Here is an 18,986-nt window from a genome sequence, read left to right on the forward strand (position 1 = left end):
ATATAGGTCAACCTGTTCGCATTGTTATGTTCTGACTAATGGAAATCTCTATATTTACCAACTTATTCAATTGCAATTATTTAATATGCATTCAATCAAAAGTAGTTGGTAGACTACATACTATCACACACACGCACACTCTTAATCACAACTACAAACATTAAATTAAAAATAAAAGTTTATGTCTTTAAAATCCATTGGACAGTGGAATATAATTCAAATAGATGCAGTCTCTACTGCTGTCAATAGTTCAGTTGGGGGTTTGAAGATGATGCAGGTTCAATTTTGTACTCATCAAAGATTGGCTGGTATGTTGTTCAGACTTCCCTGAAAATTGTATTGATTTGTTCTTAGCATAGAAAATGAATTTTCATAGAAAATGAGTGCCTCCCGTGCTAGTTAGAATGTTTGAATAGTACATTGTCTTAATACTGGGTGCTGTTACTACATCTACATGTTCATACCAGAATGACTAATGTCAGTATGGTGTTTGCAGTATGTGCAAAGAATAAATTCTCCCTTGCTTCTGTGCTTCACAAAGTCAAACTCCGCCAGATTTTCTAAAATTTCCTTTGCTTTCTTCACTGATGGCTCATTCTTCCCTGAATCACAACAGTGTTTCAACATTTTATGTTAAAAAATGAATCACACTTCCATACTTTTCAGACTACCGAAATTATTATGTTTTGCATGTTAGTTGTTTTCTTTTATCCTGGACTAAGAATTGAAAATTGCATTGTTAGAAACAAAGCCATATTGAGGGTTTGGGAATGAAAAATCATGTTATTTTGCAGTAGTTAGAGTCATTGTTTAAGTATGATGTATTTGATCCATATAAACTGCAATCAACACAAGTTTTGGATGTTCTATGAACATTTAAATGATAATACTCAATCATGATGGGAACATGTATAATTGAGATCACCCATAATTAGTAAATAAGCTGTGAGACACATTGTTGGGGGCAAGATACTCATCTGGATGATTTAGACTCAATCTAGTATATATGTTGTGATGTAAAATGTTCACAAAATGCCCATTTGAAGTTTATTTGAAAATAACAGTAGTTGCAAACTAGGACAAATACTGAGTTCATTAAAATCTTATTTTGAGCTCTAGCCCATGGATTATCATAATGTTTGGTCTGGGCTACTAAATATTGAAGTGGGGTAACCAAACAGGCAACTATGATATAAAGCATTACTCTATCTTTTGTTTATACGCCTACCTTTTAGCAGAGAATTTATGCTGTCACCCTCACTGTCCTTCTGTCTGTTTGTCCATTGTCTTTTCCTTATCCACATAACTGAATTTCTTCAATTCTATTCCACATACCATAGTCAAATTTTGTGGACAGCTTGCACTTTGGGTATAAAAAGGTCTATTTGTTTTGAAGTCAGAGGTCAAGATCACTGACAGAAGCAGAAAGATGGTTTCTGCACAAAAATTGCAGTTTTCAACCATGTACTTTCACCAAAGTTAGTGGATGATTAGATTGGATAAGAAAGAAGTCTGTTGATTTTGTTGTCAAGCATAAATGATTAATTTCGCTGTAGCTTAAAGAAGAGATATGCTTTCCATGTAGATTTCACAGACATTGGCCAAACATGTGGATAGCTTGCAACCAGGGTAAGGAAGAATCAATGATGAATGAGTTCAAAGGTCAAAGTCAATGACTAACAGAGAAAAAAAATTGTTTCTGAACACAAATTTCAGGTCTTGAATACATACTTTTACTAGAGGTTTGGAAGATTTACATGTTTACATGTCGGTAAGTAAGAAGCCTCTTTTTTTGGGGGGGGGGGTCAAATGGTAATGGTCAAGTTTACTGTGTTTGAGAAAAGAAAAACCTGTTTGCATTGTAACATATATTCTAGACCACATCCTTTTTTCAAGCATGGATGGGGGTGGGTGTACTTAAGGTATGGTCGAAGGTTATTGATTTGGTGTCAGAATGATAAAGGTTAAGATCGTAGTAGCTCTAGAGCAAGTTCCTTCACAAAACTTTGTAGAGGCTTGTTCTTACTATAGTAAAAATACTTAGTTTCTGGGGTCATAATAGTCATAATAAAATAAATAATGCAAATAATGGTTTCTGCACAGTACATTTCATTCTAGACCACATACATTAACCAAAGGTCCTTGTCGTTGAGGCTTTTTATCTCCAATCAACCATGCCATACTGGTTCCTGTAAAGAGGACTATTAAACATTGGGTTTGTGTAAGAGGTGCCAGTCATGGTCCTTTTGTTTTAAAACATCTTTCAGATGCCTTCTTTGGGCTGTTGGCTGCCTTTACTTGTAGCCCACTGGGCTACCATCAGAGTGGGTGAGAGTAACCGCTTAATAAGTAATAATTCTCAACCTCAGGCGTTAGACCATGGATGGAAATTGATTAATGCAGATTGTAAAACAGTGTCTATGTTATTTGCAGTTGCACTCAACTTATAAGTGAATATATATATTATTCCTAATCTTTCAAAAAATCATGGTTTGATGATGCTTGTAATAAAAATGATATCAGGGAGCAGGGAAATGTCCTTAGACATATAAGTGCCAAGCAACATAAATCTTACTAAATATACTCGGCTTATTCCTGGTAGCAATAGGACAGTATGGAAATATGTCTTTAGGTTTCACTTTTGCTCATCTACTAAACCTGTATTGAACATGTTACAGAAAATTGTTGGCAAAAATAAAAGCAGTTTTAACAAATGCTTAAAGAAATCTGATAAATCAGTCAGTACCTTACCATGAATTTCAACCTTACCATGAATTTCAAACACATTTGCTGAAACAGTCACTAAATATTTTGTATGCGAGAACTGTTCTTAAAACTTTCAGAATGTCAGAAACCTAAAAGCAAAATGTTCCACTAAATATAAATCTGAAGGTTGTAATAAACATTTTGCTCTAAGAGAATTACAAGAATCTCTTGATCAAAACCGCGACACTTAATCAGTATTAGATGATATCCACTATCAACTCCTGAAACACTACTCTCAATACACTACTGAACATTTTTAATAAACCTGGAAATAACCATAATGACAAATCCAGCAAAAGTCACAAGCTGTATTTGAAAAAAAAATGGAATGAATGATATGACATACTCCTCTGGTATGAAAGAAAAATTTATCAGATGTTCAGATTGGATTCAGATGCCAGAGAAGCATGGCAGATCATCTTGTCAGACTTTAAACATTCATTAGGAAAGAACATATAATTACTGTCTTTTGGATTTTAAGTATATGACAAGTCATGGAGATATAGCATAAAGAATGACCTGTTCAACCTAGGTCTAAAAGGCTGCCTACCTATCTTTGTATCCAGGTTTTTGAAAGATAGAAGTTTCAATGTTAAGGTATGTACCACCTATTCTGGAAGTTATCATCAGGCTATGGGTGTATCTTGGAGCATCATATTGTCAGTCACCCTTTTCAACATCAAAAGCAGCAACATAGAGAATACTTTAATCAAGGAACTGACTGATCATTATACATGTATGTCAACATCATTTTGATCTGCTGTAGATCAAAGAGTATGTGAACTATTGACTGTTATCTACAGGTATACCTAAATGGAGTTTATTGCATCTAAGCATTTTTGGGATGATCCAGCTTGGTGGTGGTTTTTTTCTGAGTGTATTTAAAGGTACACATCTGTTGAAAGTTCCCATGAAAAGATCCATCAGAGTACATAAAACATTACTAATATCTTCAGAGATTTGGACTATATTCCATGGAATCTGTTTTAGATCTTTCAGGAATTGATTAGTCAAAGTTTTGCAAAGATCTAGAAGTAATTTAAGGATATTATTTTTCTTTGATTTCTTATTGACTTTACATGTAAGAAAAAATGCAATATGGTCACTTCAATTGATCTATAGGAACCCTTACTTACAGAAATTGCATTGTGTATTTATATGAATATGGTCTATAAGTGTTTTAGAGGTAGATATTATTGTAGTAGGTTAATTTAGGACTGTATTTGCCGACCTATAAGTCGATGCAGAGTATAAGTCGAATCAGCAAATTTGGCAAATTTTCGATCGTTCATCCTTTTATAAGTCGATACTGAGTATAAGACGAGGCCAGATCAACACCTCGGATTGTGTTTTTCACTTCGTTCCACACAGCATCGCAAATTTTATCCTACCTGTAACTCAGTAGCCTTTCCAGTCAGGATCATTAAATGTAACTAAAAATACCTAATTTATTTCACAAGAAGTATTTTAAACGTATTATGTACTCTTAGCTACATATAATCATACTGACTAGAAAATTTATTGAGTTACAGATAGGATAAACTTGTGATGCTGTGTGGAATTAAATTATAATAACTTCTGGTTTCATAAATGTTAAAAGTATCACTGTATGCTATTTCAGATTACCAGCAATAGGGAAGTTGCATCATTTATACAAAAATGCATTTTCCAACGGGGGGGGGGAGAGATACAGAGAGAAGGATGCATATGTATTCTATTGCAGTTTTCTTTTTTGCATCTTGTGATCAAAATCAAATATGGTCTGATATATGAGTTGTTGTTGTAGGGTTTAACGCCATTTTTCAGCACACGATAGGCTATACATGGCGGCCAGTATTAATGGTGGAGGAAAAACTCGGGAAATCCCCTGAAAATACCACCGACCCTCGAGAAGCTACTGGCAAGCTTTCACACATACCCACATTGGCCGAATACGAGACTCGAACTGACGCAGGCAGCCGATATATGAGAGAGAGAGTTCACCTCTTTGTGGATTTTTTTGTTCTTTTTTTAATTCATTGTCCCCGTGTTGCTGAAGCTTTTGTCAAAGAGAGAAAACATTTATAAATTAAATAGTAAATGTAAACTATGAAAATACATACCATACTCCTTCAAGGTTTAAATATTCACAATAGTTATATCCATATAGTCTCCATTAGGTTAAATCCCAAGAATGAAAATTTTGCATGCTAATTTTCTTTGCAAGTATAACGACCTCTCCATTCCCAACAATTAAGATTTTGTTTAAAGTGCATGTACTCTTCCTGTACTTAGGCAGCAACTGGTTTTGATCTTTGCTCATGCTAGATGTACTTTAAATTGCTGTTGGTTCTGTCGGCAAGTTCATTAATGTCACTTGCTGAGAAATTTACAATTATAGTAACCAACTAGCATTTCCTTTAACTATATGGTACGGTATTCATAATACCATGGGTAGCCTCATTTACCTATTAGTAGCCTTGCTAATCTGATCTGGTCTGCAGAATCTTGACCTCAAACAGGTGTTGTCATGGAATGACTGAATACAGCCATAGCATATTTAATTAGCATGTAAATACCACTACAAAGCCATGTGATTCTTGTAATAATGGAAGTGGAAACAAAAATTAGAAGGAATCACTTAACTAGTGGTACTAATTGATAATGGAATATGGTACTGCACTTGTATACAAGTAAAATCAGTCATCAGGTAAGTGAACAATACAGATTTACAATGGTGAAGACATCTGTCTGTATCACCCCCCCCTCTCTCTCTCTCAGTGGAGCATACAGATTATTTGATCATTAGGTGCGAGACGAAAATTGTGATGGAATATGTCTTTGTCATGGTTATTCATCTTCTAACTTGTAAATTCTAATGCACATATATGTAATTAAATTTAAATGGCATATATTACAAACAACGTACATTACTGGTGCATGCTGCTTTAGCACAATTACATCTGATCTATGTTAATTTTTAATACCGACAATCATGTAATTGATTATAATACTCACCGTGGGATCCTATATTTGTTCACAGGTGCTCGACATGAGCTTGATATTGAGAAAAGAAACAATAATCTGATGGGAAAAAATCATACAGAGTGACAAAAATATCTTAGATTACCCCCATGACCTGTTCTGACATAGGACCCTCTCTATCATACTATATAAGAATATAATATATACTATATAATATGATAGAGAGGGTCCTATGTCACAATGGGTCATGGGGTAATCTAAGGTATTTTTGTAACTCTGTATGATTTGTTTCCTTCAGATTATTGTTTTTTTAACATCAAGCTCGTGTTGAGCACCTTTGTATTTTTTCATACACGATCTCTTCCCCAAAATGAAATAATTTTTGCACATTATTTTTTGTACTCTTGGAGAATTATTTTCCATAAAAATAATATGATAAAGCGATTCGGATGACTTAATCCATATATAAGTCGATTTGGAGTATAAGACAAAGCTAAGATTTTCTGGTCTGAAAAAGTATCGTCTTATAGGCTGGCAAATACAATATTTGCTCCATACCAAAAAGGTAATAAAATCCATCCAATTCTTTTTATTGGATCACTGAAATTTAAGGTCTCTGTTTATATCACCTAGAATGTAAAAATCCTTTTCTTCACTTAAAATTTTTGAAGTTGAAAGAATTCACACCTATCAGTGTTTGATGATAAGGTGGGTGGGTTTGACCAACTATTGTAGGGCTTAGCTTTCTCTGGAGTAATAAATAGCCAAATGAATTCTGTTTCCTGTGTTTATAGGTCTTATGTCCTTTTAGAAACAGTGCCAGGATCCTACCTCCTTATGTTTTTCTATCCTTATGAAAAGGTTTCTTATATGGTCACTGATGTAGAAGAAATTTTCATCCTGATTTTCAGTCAGCGTTGTTTCTAATAGTCCCAATAACTGTATTTTGTATTTTATTCTCAGGTTACAGTAACTTCACTTATTCATCTTTCCATAAATAACCTAAATATTTAAATGAGCCATGTGTAAACCCATTCCAGAAAATCGTAAATTCATGAGATTTACATCATTGTTGTTATTAGAGGCACCCAAGGAGACATTAATAAGATTCTAACTACATTCACAATAATCATTTCTACAGTCATGACATCACAGCCACTGCATTAATTTTTCTTTCATTACATTGAATTTTTATTTCATTCCATCAGTTTTATTACTAAGTGCTTGTATATAAACATTTGAAGTCATTTTCTTTTCAACCTATACTGGCTGAAGAATCTGCATTTCAATCATTTTGATCCATACTCTGTCCATGCACGATATTAATAGCTATATGTGAGTACATGAGCCTCATGGGATTACATGAATATTACTAGCTATGTATGGGCCTCAGGGGGGAGTACATAAATCATTGTTACATTCATTAGTAATATTTGTAATGTCATTTTCATTATTTTCACATATACACTCAAGCTGTGTCTCTTGATGTATTCTAAAATGTCATACATGCTTGTGGTGTTTATGATGCAGTTAGAGTCACATTGGTTGGATTTTATGGATCCATTGCTATCTCCTTGTTCATTCCAGTAGGCAGGTTCATTATGACCTGTGAGCCCACATGCCCAAAATTGCCAAGGGCCATAATGCCTGCAATCGTTTGTGTTGTGGTTTTTATTCATTTCAGTTTGAATACTTTCTTTTAGGGGCATGTGGTTGTGTTGTTCTTGGCCCTTCCTTGTGTATATATGGCCTGCTGGTAACTCCCTCCACTGCAATGAAATTTCTGCTGTCCCCTCCCAGTGGTGAAAGCTACTTTATCAAAATTCTCAACTACACTGCTTCCTCAATAACTTGACCCAGATAATTCATGAACCCGCTTATAAGGCTGAAGCAAGCAAAGCTCCCATTTTTTTCTGGAAGATGCTAAAACAATTGACCCTTATTTGTTGAACAAGAAGAAAATTTAAATCAAAATAATTAAACAAAATCTTGATCTATTGCTCATTTTATTGTCAAAAATGGCAGTTGATTTGAATCAACATCATGAAATTCTCAGCTTATACTTAGAAGTACTATACATGTATTTTGTTACATTTTCTTGAAAAAGAAAATTCTCAGTAAGCTGTAAATAACACTCTTTGATAAAATTTTGATCAGTGAAAATGTCATTAATCATACCAGTGGCAACACTTTAAGAAATAAATAGCAATGAAATAAGTTGTCAAGTGAACTTTGTGTTTTTGTCATATATTTTAATTCATTTAAGTGTAATCATCTTAAGTGTAATATGCCCTCTTGTATTGAAACATAAAAAATGTTAATCTACTATCACAGCATTGTGCATGAGCATTTCTGTGAGAAACTAATTACCTGCCGACTGTGTCTTGATCTCTGATTTGCAGTCATCTTTGTTGTATTGTAAAGCTCAGTTAAAAGCAGACCTGCTTTGAATTGTCATCTTAATTATATCTTTTGTATTGTATCAAATAAAGGGAATGGAATTTTAACAAAAATTAAAAGGCATGCAAATCCTACCTGCATAAGAGCTAGTGGTAACAATTGTGTCAGGTCAACTCATACCAAATGACCACTCGAACCCAGTTATAAATATTATTGTCTAAGTAACAATTATACTACGTTAAATTATCCTAGTCATTCATGAATGCAGCATGGCATCCAAGAGAAAGAGTTAAGTCAGAGCTTTGTTCAGTAGATACAGTTAATTATGAAGTTAAAGGAAGTTCCAAAGTTTGTAGTAAACTTAAAATTCCAGAATTGGCACTCAGTGATTTGCTCAAGGATGAGGAGAAATGTTGCTATTACTTGCAATGACATATTGGTATCATTATTTCACTAATAAAAGGATTTGAAAAAATATAGTTTCAATGTTCACAGTGCTTTTTATGAAACAAACACCTTTTTTTATATTTTATAACAGGAATCTTATTTTGTTGCACAAAAGGGAATGATAATGCAGAATGTTTTGTAGGTATGCAATGAGGCACACATGTACATGATATGTTGAAATCTCTTGGAGTTCCCCCACCCCCTGATCTTCTCAATGTCTGGCTGGTATGGCAACCCCTCTGCATTTTTAAGATGTCCATTGGTAACTCACACCCTTACTTACAGTGCGGTCTATGTTTTTGGACATGTTGTGCATGTGTTATAAAGGAAGAAGTGTACTTCAAGGTATCTGTTAATTGGTGCCTGATGCAGACAGATGTAATTTTTTTTTGTTTTAACTGTTCATGATAGAATCATTAAGCTTAACTACTGTCTACATATCTCTTAGCAACCACAAAAAGGTCTTAAGTTTATATATTTACCTTATGACAAAGATTTTTTTCCTATTATGTACGCACTTGTACTATGAAATTCAAACTTGGATGCATTTTGATAAGCACTACCCCATTATTGCAAGATGATGTGTCTCTGACCTGTATTTCATGCTTCAGTGACTTAAAATTTTGTGATGGTATAGTACTCAAGATGCATTCCCTTAACAAGTCATGTTGCCATGTATAACAGGATGTATACATAATTAAAAAATCTTGCATTGTCATGAGCTAAAACACAAAAACATAACTTGAGCCAGTAAAATGTAAAATGTAGGTCACAGCGATGGTTTTTAATAAGTGAGTGGTACTAGTAAAGTAATAAAGATATGTACAAGCATCTAGTTTGATGGTACTAAAATAAACAGTATAGGGTTAACAGCACATAAGTACAATAATGGCTATATATTGGCCCCTGTAACAAGGCATAAACACAAAACAATTTTAACAAAAGGTTCTTAAATATGTTTCAGAAGCCCAATCCCTTGAAGCATTGTTTTTACTTGTTGAAAGTGATAGGGTTAGAACAACAACCAATACAAGTGCTATTAAAAGAATAGTTCATGCATCAGTAATTACCTTGAAAAGGCACTACAACTGAGATCTTGCATGAAAAGTATGGAGTCCACTCATCTAATTCCTATACTCATTCACATGTACAGTACAGACTTAATCAATTGAGGGTAATATATCACAGTATACAAGGCGTACTTATTAATATAGAAAGTTTACAATTTATAAAACATATTTATTCCTACTGATAACTGCACTGGTGATAAAGGGCCTTCCAGTAAGGATACGGTATATGTAACATGTACAGAACAATGAGGTCATTAGCTAAACACAAATATATAGTAAAGCATAACAATGTAGGTCACATTGATCTTCTTTGGCTGTACACATCTTGCACTAAAAAAGATACAGCCATATATCAGTTTTTATGATTCTAAGATAAACATCACATAATAAATGACTTTTAAACACAAGATTACTTTAGTCTGAATTTATTTCCAGCATAGTGATATATGTTTATAGTAGCTACTCAGGAGACTACTGAAAGCTTTTTAGACATGAGTCCCATATATAATTGTTGATTGCAATTTGGTTTAAAGAGTGAAAACCTCATGGAGCTTTTATATAAATTTGGTATGCATTTGTTGTTTTTTTTTTGTTTGTTTGTTTTTAATTTTATTTTATGCACTTTCATTTCCAGGATGAGTGCAGCTTTGTGTCTTTACGAGACGTTGAGCGTGTTCTAAATGTAATGAGCTGGCTCTATGCACAGAGTCAAGAGGGGAGAACTCTATTTGATAGAATGGATGAAATTAAACCATTCTCTGCTGATAATGAAGGGAGCATGGAAGAGGAGACTGAAGAAAATGAGGTGGAGGCAGAGGAGGTACTAGAAGCTGAAGAAGTGGCTCAATTGAAAGTAAAAGTCTTGTTGAATGTATTGACATCAACCCTGTGAGATAGAGGTTTCTTTAAGTCATTTCATTGAAGAAACATTTTGTTCATGTATCACCAGGAAACACGATCTTTGAGTTTTTAATGTTTATATTAAAAAACTGTATCTATTATTAAGGATTTTGCCTCTTTTTATGCTTTATACCTTTGGGGAAATTTTAAGATCTTTACTAATTATATCTTTGTTATTTAGGAGTATGTGTTTACTTTTATTGTGAAGGCTTTTATAGCCTAACATTCTTTTTGCAATTTTAATCATTTCTATTTATGCCAATTTATATTTACCTGACACTGTGTAGGCAAGATTGTGCTGATGTGTCATTAAACCCATTACCTTGTTGTTGGCCATAACGAAACATTAAATGAACTGGCAATGAACTGCAGGTTCGTATGTCGTTAAACATATTTTGGTTTCATAACAGATCCTTTTGTATGAAAATTCAAAGTATCTTGGCAGTTTTAGCAGGGTTTTCAGTTTCTTTGGTATGTATGAATAACCACATTTTTTATTCAAGGAAAAAGAAAAAACTCTTTTGCATAGAAGTAGTATATGTCATAAATAGGTAGGTGCTTTATTGACAAGATTAAAATTCCTGTACGAAATTTTCCAGGCGCATTTCAGACAGGTTTTTTGAGCGCTTTCTGCCTTAACCATAATTGCTCATATTAAGGGCGAATTTCAAGCAGAATTTAGGCAGATTCCTGGTCGAATTTTAGGCGAAATATGCAAATTACTTGTTCTAATATTCCACTTAAATAAATAGAATCCATTGAAAATTTCCGCCTGAAATAAAAATCTGCCTGGAATCCTTTACAGAATTTTCCAGGCAGACTTTAGGTGGATTTCAGATGGGTTTCTTAAGCGTTTTCTGCTAACCATAAACTTAAAGAAGCTTAGTTGAATTTCAAGGAGACTTAAAGTGGATTTCTGGCAGAATTTTAGGCAAAATATGCAGATTAGTTGTCCTAAGATTCCACTTAAACAAAAAAATCCATCTAAGATTTCCATCTTGAAATTCCTACCTGAAATAAAAATCTGCCTAAGGTTTCTGTCTATAACAAGGCTGCCTAAAATGTCTACATAAATATCATCCAATAAAAAATCTACTTCATATTTCTATTAAACTGCCTAATGATTCAAAGACATTATTGGTAATCAGTGATAAATATTCAAAATAAATTTTAAGATGGATTATAAATTTTATTTTGACAGACATTATCAAATAAGATTTAGGTTTTACTTGAACTCATTTTCTTTCTTGCATACAAAACATAATCTGTGATGGCATCATTCAAGTCTTTTTCATTTCACTGAAAGTTTGGTGAGATTTCACAAATATTTTGACTTAAACTTTCATTGAAATTTTGGCAAGATCTAAAATTTCACTTAAATATTTGTGAGATTTCACAAAAATTCGGACCAAAACTTTCACCAAAATTCTGGTGAGGTTTCACAAAAGTTTTGGCAAGATCTCTAACATTTCATTGAAAGTTTTGTGAGAGTTTGCTGAAACATTGGTGAGATTTCACTACAGTTTTGATCATTATATAGTATATTTTTGAAGTTTCAGTAATTTTTCAGACATTTCAAAAGGTTTCATATAAATAATGGATATGAATTAAACAGGACTTTATTAACCAAGGTGATATTTCAGTGTACATGAAACAAAATTATAAAGATGTTGTAATTATATGACATCCAAGGCAAGAGATACGGGAGTCAATAACAATTATCATAATAATAATAATGATGATGATAATAATAATAATAATAATAATAAAGACTTTATTTAGAGAAGGTAACTCAATTAGTTACAGAACTAAACTACCTTAAGACCTTCTTTCTGTTATGTACAATATATAGTACATACAACATGATGTGAAGAATCTGGCTTGATACTAAATAATTAAGTGATTTTAAAAATCAAAGTATCAAGCCTGGAACATATGCACAGGCATCTGTGAACACACAAACATATATAAAATATAAAATATTATCCTGCATTGAAAAATTCAACTGTGAAAATGATGCAAAATTACAGAAAAGCATCCATTTGAGACATTGCTAGGAGCCTCTCTTATGCCACTTGTACTGGAACTTGATTTTTGATTAATGTAAAAACTATGATGCTGTTGTGGTCTCTTGAATGAGTCCTTGTTCCATAAGCAGCCCTGACAAATATTTATCATGATATACTCTTTATTTTAAACTGAATTCTAACACAACTAGAATATTTTGATAATATAAACAATAATACCACTCATGATATTGAAGGATGATTATACGTGTGGGCCAAGAAAATTCCGCAAAGATATGACTGTCTTTGATAGACATGGATATTTGGCAACAATTCCCACCAGTGATCTATACAATGTCCCTCCATAAATTTTGGAAGTTAATTCGTTTGGAGTTGTATAACTTTGAAATCATCCTGGTTCGATTCCTTGTCATTTTTATTATGTTTGCCTCTACTGTAAAGCTCTTTATAGCACATAAAGCAAAATGCTAGTCCTGACGTTCAGTTTTCATACAGATTGACCAATTACATTCCCATTGACTTTGCATTCAAGCTATTCTCACTGCTGCACATTTTTCAAATGGTTATTCAAACTAGCATCCCGCTCGAAAATTTGAATTGCCATGTTTAGCAAGCATGCTCATTCACGTCACTTTCCATTGCACAATGATTCATTGGGCAAGTACAAACTTTTGACCAATCAGATAGCTCTTTGCAGTGATCATCTGTTAAATAATATATGGAATAAACACTTATTAGAAAGCTTGTTGCGGAATGGGACCGGATAGAGCATTATTTAAAAAAAGAAAGAAAAAATTTTCAGAGACGATATTAAAAAAAGGTCCATAATATTGAGGTCAGGAGAAAAGCAAAATTATGCTTTAAAACGGAAAACAAGAAAACAATCTTGTTTGAGAGCAGTTAAATCCATTTGAAGTTAAACAAAAGCAACAACAACAACAAAAAATTTAAAAAGAAACATAACAAGGAAAGGTGTGGAAAGAAATTATTGTTCCCAAAATAACAATAAAATTACAGCTATCAGAAACAGCATATATAAATGTTGCTGAAAATCATTCAAATTGTACAAGAAGCAAAAAATAAACTTTATTATATCTTATTGATATTTTTTATTGAAATGTCAGTGATATTACAATTGCAAAATATCACTATATTGTTAGAAGTTTTGCAAACTCTCAGTGAAATTTCAATCACAAATTCTGACTGATATTTTCAGAAATTATGGCAGAGTCAGTGAAATTTCAATCACAAAATTTCACTGATAGTTTCAGAAATTTTGGTAAAATTTCCTAAAATACCATTATTTTTGTATTAAAAAAAAATGGAATTTGAGTGAATGTCACAAAATTTTCGCTGAAATTTCAGTCACATTTTGACTAGGGTATGATTTTTGAAGAGCATATTTTAATAGGAAGCAAAAAAACTTATTTTTCAGAGTAAACATCAGATCAAGTCCAAAATCCACCTTGCACCAAATTCCAAAAAGTCATTTATGCTTGTTGTTTTGATAAAATTCAAAATTATGCCTAACATTTCTGCTAAAATCAAAGTCCAAAATCTGTCTTAAAGTAGGAAGTGTACAGGACAGTCAGAACTTTTCTAACAGCTTTCCTTTAGAAGGAATATGAGAAATAGTACAAATAACTATTAGACGGATTCAGTCTGTCACCGTAGCCATATTCCCAGTCCGCCTAAAGTCTGTCTGAAATTTGGGATTTTTAGGTGGAATACACCCTGAATCCACCTAAAATCCAGGCAGAATCTGCCTAAAAATTTCATTTTGGAAGTGATGCTATTATTTTGTTAACAAAGTTCTTTGATATTGGTGGGATAGGGAAACATCCACCCAAGGGATTTTGTTGGTGCACATTTTTAATTCATCAAAGTTGTTTTCTGTCATTTCTTTCTTTAATTTTGTGTTAATGTTGATTAAAAAAAATCATTAAAAATATTTGCAATATCAGTGTCATCCATGAAATGATATCATTTACCAGAAGGTTCTTAAGTTGTTTGAAGTTAAGGCATGAAACCTGAAAGGTCCATTTCATACCACATTGGTGCTGTCTTTATGGTAAAGTGCAGTATTTTATGTTTCCATAACAGTATCCATTCTACTTTGTAACTCTGAAACTGTTTGAGATTAAAGGATGAAACTTGGTATTCTTGTACGTCTAAACTTGAAGATGTGTTACATACCATATTAAGAGTCCCATCATCAAGTCACAGCTCACTATTATGTGATTTCCATAACACTTTGTTTTCCACTCTGTAACAGTATCTTAGAATCGTTTAAGATTAATTAATGCAACTTTATATACGTACATGTCATCATTAGCAGGTGTGTTGCGTACCACATTTAGGTATAATACCTTTAAGGTCAGTGTCATGGTGTTGAATTTTCCTTTTGCACTTTCAAGTCCATTCTGTAAGTTTAGAGCTATTTGGGATGAAGGGTTGAAACTTTTTTGTATAATTATGTATGATCATGGAAAGGTTGGTCACTTATTATATCCTCTCTTCATGATTATAGTCTGAGGTCACTGGATCAGGTTTCAGTCACATTTGCCTTTCAGTCCTCTTTATTGATGACTCTCACCTCAAGATGGAAAATTCAGTTTCTTCCACTGATCTCTATGCAGACAAATCGGCACTCTCCAACTTGCATGGTACCAAAACTGAACTTAAATATAACCTACAAAACACTACACATAGTATTACATACTGAAAGTATCACATTTCTTAACACAGAGATTTTTTTTTATACTCAAAACAGCACAGCTAAAATAGATTATAAGTAGCAGACTAAGAACTTTTGTTCTAACAGTTTGAACCGTAAGCTGATGAATCAAAAAAAAATTATTGGTGTATTTTTAACAATCTAACTTGACCTGTTCACACTGACCAATTTTAAAAAGTTAAAATTTTATCTTTTGCTTGACAAGAAAATGATAATATTCATTCCATTTCAGTATAGGATCATTTTTTTAATGAAAGTTATATTTGGCAACATCTGGATTACTATATAAAGTAATTTGAGGAAATCGTTCCTTTTTAATCACAAGAAAACTTTTAAGACTCTAAAAGAGGCCACATCATTTAATATTAGATCAAATTAAAAGCATTACTTAGGATGTAATGAATGATATCTAGATTTTACCACTACATGAAATAATTTTCTTAAGAAAAGACAAATTTCTGCATAAAGTGTTTTAAAAATCCACTCATATCTATATTTATAATATTTTCAGCAGAAGAAGTCTGATAGTAAAATTTCATAGTACCAAATCCACCTGGATATTTCAAAAAAAGATTATATTTGTTAGGTTCACTGGTAAGGAGCAATATAGTTTCTAGTCTGTCTTTTAAATAATGTTTAAATCTTTAAAATAGATGAGACACTAAATACAATTAATTGTGAATGATGTAACTAGCTCCTGTTTTTCTTTGTTTTATCCTTGTTTTAGTAATCTTAAATATATTTTGTATACTGTATGTAGGTATGTGTGGGTATAAATACTATTAGTTTATATAAATTTTAGAATGACAAATTACTTAAGCGGAAGGCTTTTTATGTATTTTGTTATACTGTATACTGGGTTAATAATGTACATTATCAATGTATCACACTTTCTGTAGATGAGTACCCTCTAGGTAGGTTATTTCTTGTAGCTGATATCCTCGCTGAATAAAACCATTATTATTGATTTATTATATATAATTATTATTTATATTATTTATTTATTATTATTATTATTAGACAAGTATTTCATTTTTGTGGGAGGAATTATTATTTTACAAGTATTTATTTTTTGTGTGGGAAGAATTATTATTTTATAAGTATTTTTTTTTTGCATGGGGGTTATTATTAGACTAGTATTTTCAATTTTCTGTGTGAGCATTTGGAGGTTCTGCACCTTTTACCACACTGAACTGCTGCATGTTGTGTACTTAATATTCATTCTGAGCAGTATTTTTTGATGGTATACAAGAATAGATATTGAAATATAAGGAATTCTTTACTTTATTTTTTCTTTACTAGTTCTGTGCAAGAACTGATGTAGACATTGTTTCTGGTTTTGCAGAAGTGTCAACTTTTCATTGAATTGGTAATGAGAATGAATGCATATTTCTATGTCATGTATGTATGCGTGTGTGTGTGTGTGTGTGATAAGGACATTGTATTCAGGGACATAATGGAGGAGTTTTTCATACATAATTTTTTTATTCACAGCCCCTAAATTCTGTGCCATAGATGTTTGACATTGCTGAATTGTTTGCAACTTATATGATTGTTTTTATGTTTCACTACTCTGTCATTTTCTGTATCTCAACGTACACTTGAATTTGAAATTGTAACACAGATATTGTTGATTTCCTCTTGTAGAACCAAGATTATGATGACATAACTAGATCCCTGGTCCTAGCACTTGGAGTGTGTTACCATGCCTGCCTGAAGAACAGAGAGAAGTATAGGAGATATGTGGCACGCTTCTTCCAGGCTCCGTGTCATCTCCCACATGGACCTGATCAGATTGAACAGGAGATTTCCATGTAACTTGAGTTACAGGAATTTTATTTTTCTTCTATTTCAGTCATTAAAAATTAGAATTGAGGTTAAGATAGCTTGAATATTTAAGACAGCTTAATTTCTTTGCCTTCCACATTATTCAGTTTTGAATGTTTATATGCAAAGTGTGCAGCATTGTTGAATTGTAATGAAATTATGTATCTAAAATTAACTATTATGACGTTTGTTATTTTATAATCCATTTTATAGTTGGGGGAAAAAACATTTCTTAGAATCTTCATTTGCAGGAGAATGCAAACTTTTACTATTGTCAAGCCGTTTCTGCTGTTGAGGTGGCCTAAATAATAGAATTTACCTGTATAATTTGTGGTAAATTGTTTTGAATACTGAAAAGTCCAGTACAGGATATGTCATTTGTTGATACATATGTTGTAATTTACAGATGCCAGGATGTATTCCTAGAAAATGTTCAACTGGAGAAGAACATTGCCAGGAACACTGCTCTTAAGGAGAATGTGTTTATGATGGTCACTAGTATTGAGCTACGGATCCCTCTGTTCCTGGTGGGGAAACCTGGTAGTTCCAAATCCCTAGCCAAAACCATTGTGGCTGATGCCATGCAGGGGAATGCAGCTCACAAGGATCTCTTTAGAGAATTTAAACAGGTATATACTTTGATCGATAGGTCTTTGAAATATACATGTGTTGCTCATCTTATATCAGATATGACTGCTGTTACAAAAAAAGAAAAACCTTATTAATGTATGCATCAGTGTTTTGTTTTCATTTTTGTTTGATGGATAATTCATTAGGTATCAGAGGTACATTCTCAGTCCATTTTCATGTTTTAAGAACATCTATTATGTTTAAAGTTATTAATTTAAATATAAACAAATTCTCAGAAATGCCTCATAATTGTATTTTACCTTGCGTGTAATTTCATGCTCAATTTTTCATTTTTAGGTACAAATGGTATCCTTCCAATGTAGTCCACTGTCTACACCAGATGGAATTATGGGAACTTTCCGTCAATGTGCACAGTTTCAGAAGGATAAAGACCTGGATAGATTTGTGTCTGTGGTTGTTTTGGATGAAGTTGGGCTTGCAGAGGACAGTCCCAGAATGCCTCTGAAAACACTACATCCTCTCCTGGAGGATGGTTGCCAAGGAGATGAGGAACCAGAGCTATACAAAAAGGTAGGTTAGAGTTATTTCATCTAACACTAAAGCATATTTTACCCACAACTTGTATTCATCCAACTGTCTTTTTTCTGATAGTTAATGTTTATCCCTGTCAAACCTCATTCAGCTATTGCAGTCAGAGATGGGAATTGTTTGTGGCATGCATCATACTGTTAAATACAAATAGTGAAAATGTTTTACCTGCACTTGTATATCTGATAGTCATTATAAAAAGACATAGTTGATTCCATGCAACATTGTTGCAATGTCTCAAGTCAATACTGTTATTAGGCCAGTACCCTATAGTAATCACTCTTTCCATCTATCAGTCCAGTCTTGTAACCAAGGCTCTGCAATCCTTGCACATATATGGATGAGATTTGGTGGATAAATTGCTTAAGACATGTAGATGTGCCTGCCAATGGTTTGATCTCTTAAAGTTGATCATTTGGAGTTATTGCCCTTCAATCAATTTTAAGTCTCCAGAGGACCCATCTAACATATTCTGATGAAATTTCAGTATTATCTCATGGACCAAGATGTGCATGGTATCTCCCATCAAATATGACCATTTTTAATAACACTTAAAAGAACCTGTACACAATTTTTCAAATACCTTTCCACAGAATATGAGTTTGAAAGAAAACATCTTGGCATAATATATTTAAATATTATATAAATAATGCATATGTGCCATCAGAT

At 32.8% G+C, this 18,986-nt stretch overlaps 1 protein-coding gene across 1 annotated transcript in view; it reads left to right on the forward strand.

The window, feature by feature from the left end:
• LOC149770911 (E3 ubiquitin-protein ligase rnf213-alpha-like) overlaps positions 1 to 18,986 on the forward strand; it is a 512,819-nt gene that overhangs the window by 168,116 nt on the left and 325,717 nt on the right. The window contains exons 24-27 of the mRNA XM_089948996.1: positions 10,282 to 10,500; positions 16,959 to 17,125; positions 17,545 to 17,767; positions 18,066 to 18,299. Of these exons, the coding sequence (XP_089805122.1) occupies positions 10,282 to 10,500; positions 16,959 to 17,125; positions 17,545 to 17,767; positions 18,066 to 18,299 (843 nt within the window). The remainder of the gene's footprint in view (positions 1 to 10,281; positions 10,501 to 16,958; positions 17,126 to 17,544; positions 17,768 to 18,065; positions 18,300 to 18,986) is intronic.

The sequence above is a fragment of the Sinohyriopsis cumingii genome, unplaced genomic scaffold, assembly GCF_028554795.1.
Source record: "Sinohyriopsis cumingii isolate HCF-2022 unplaced genomic scaffold, ASM2855479v2 utg002226l, whole genome shotgun sequence".
Taxonomy (NCBI): Eukaryota; Metazoa; Mollusca; class Bivalvia; order Unionida; family Unionidae; genus Sinohyriopsis; species Sinohyriopsis cumingii.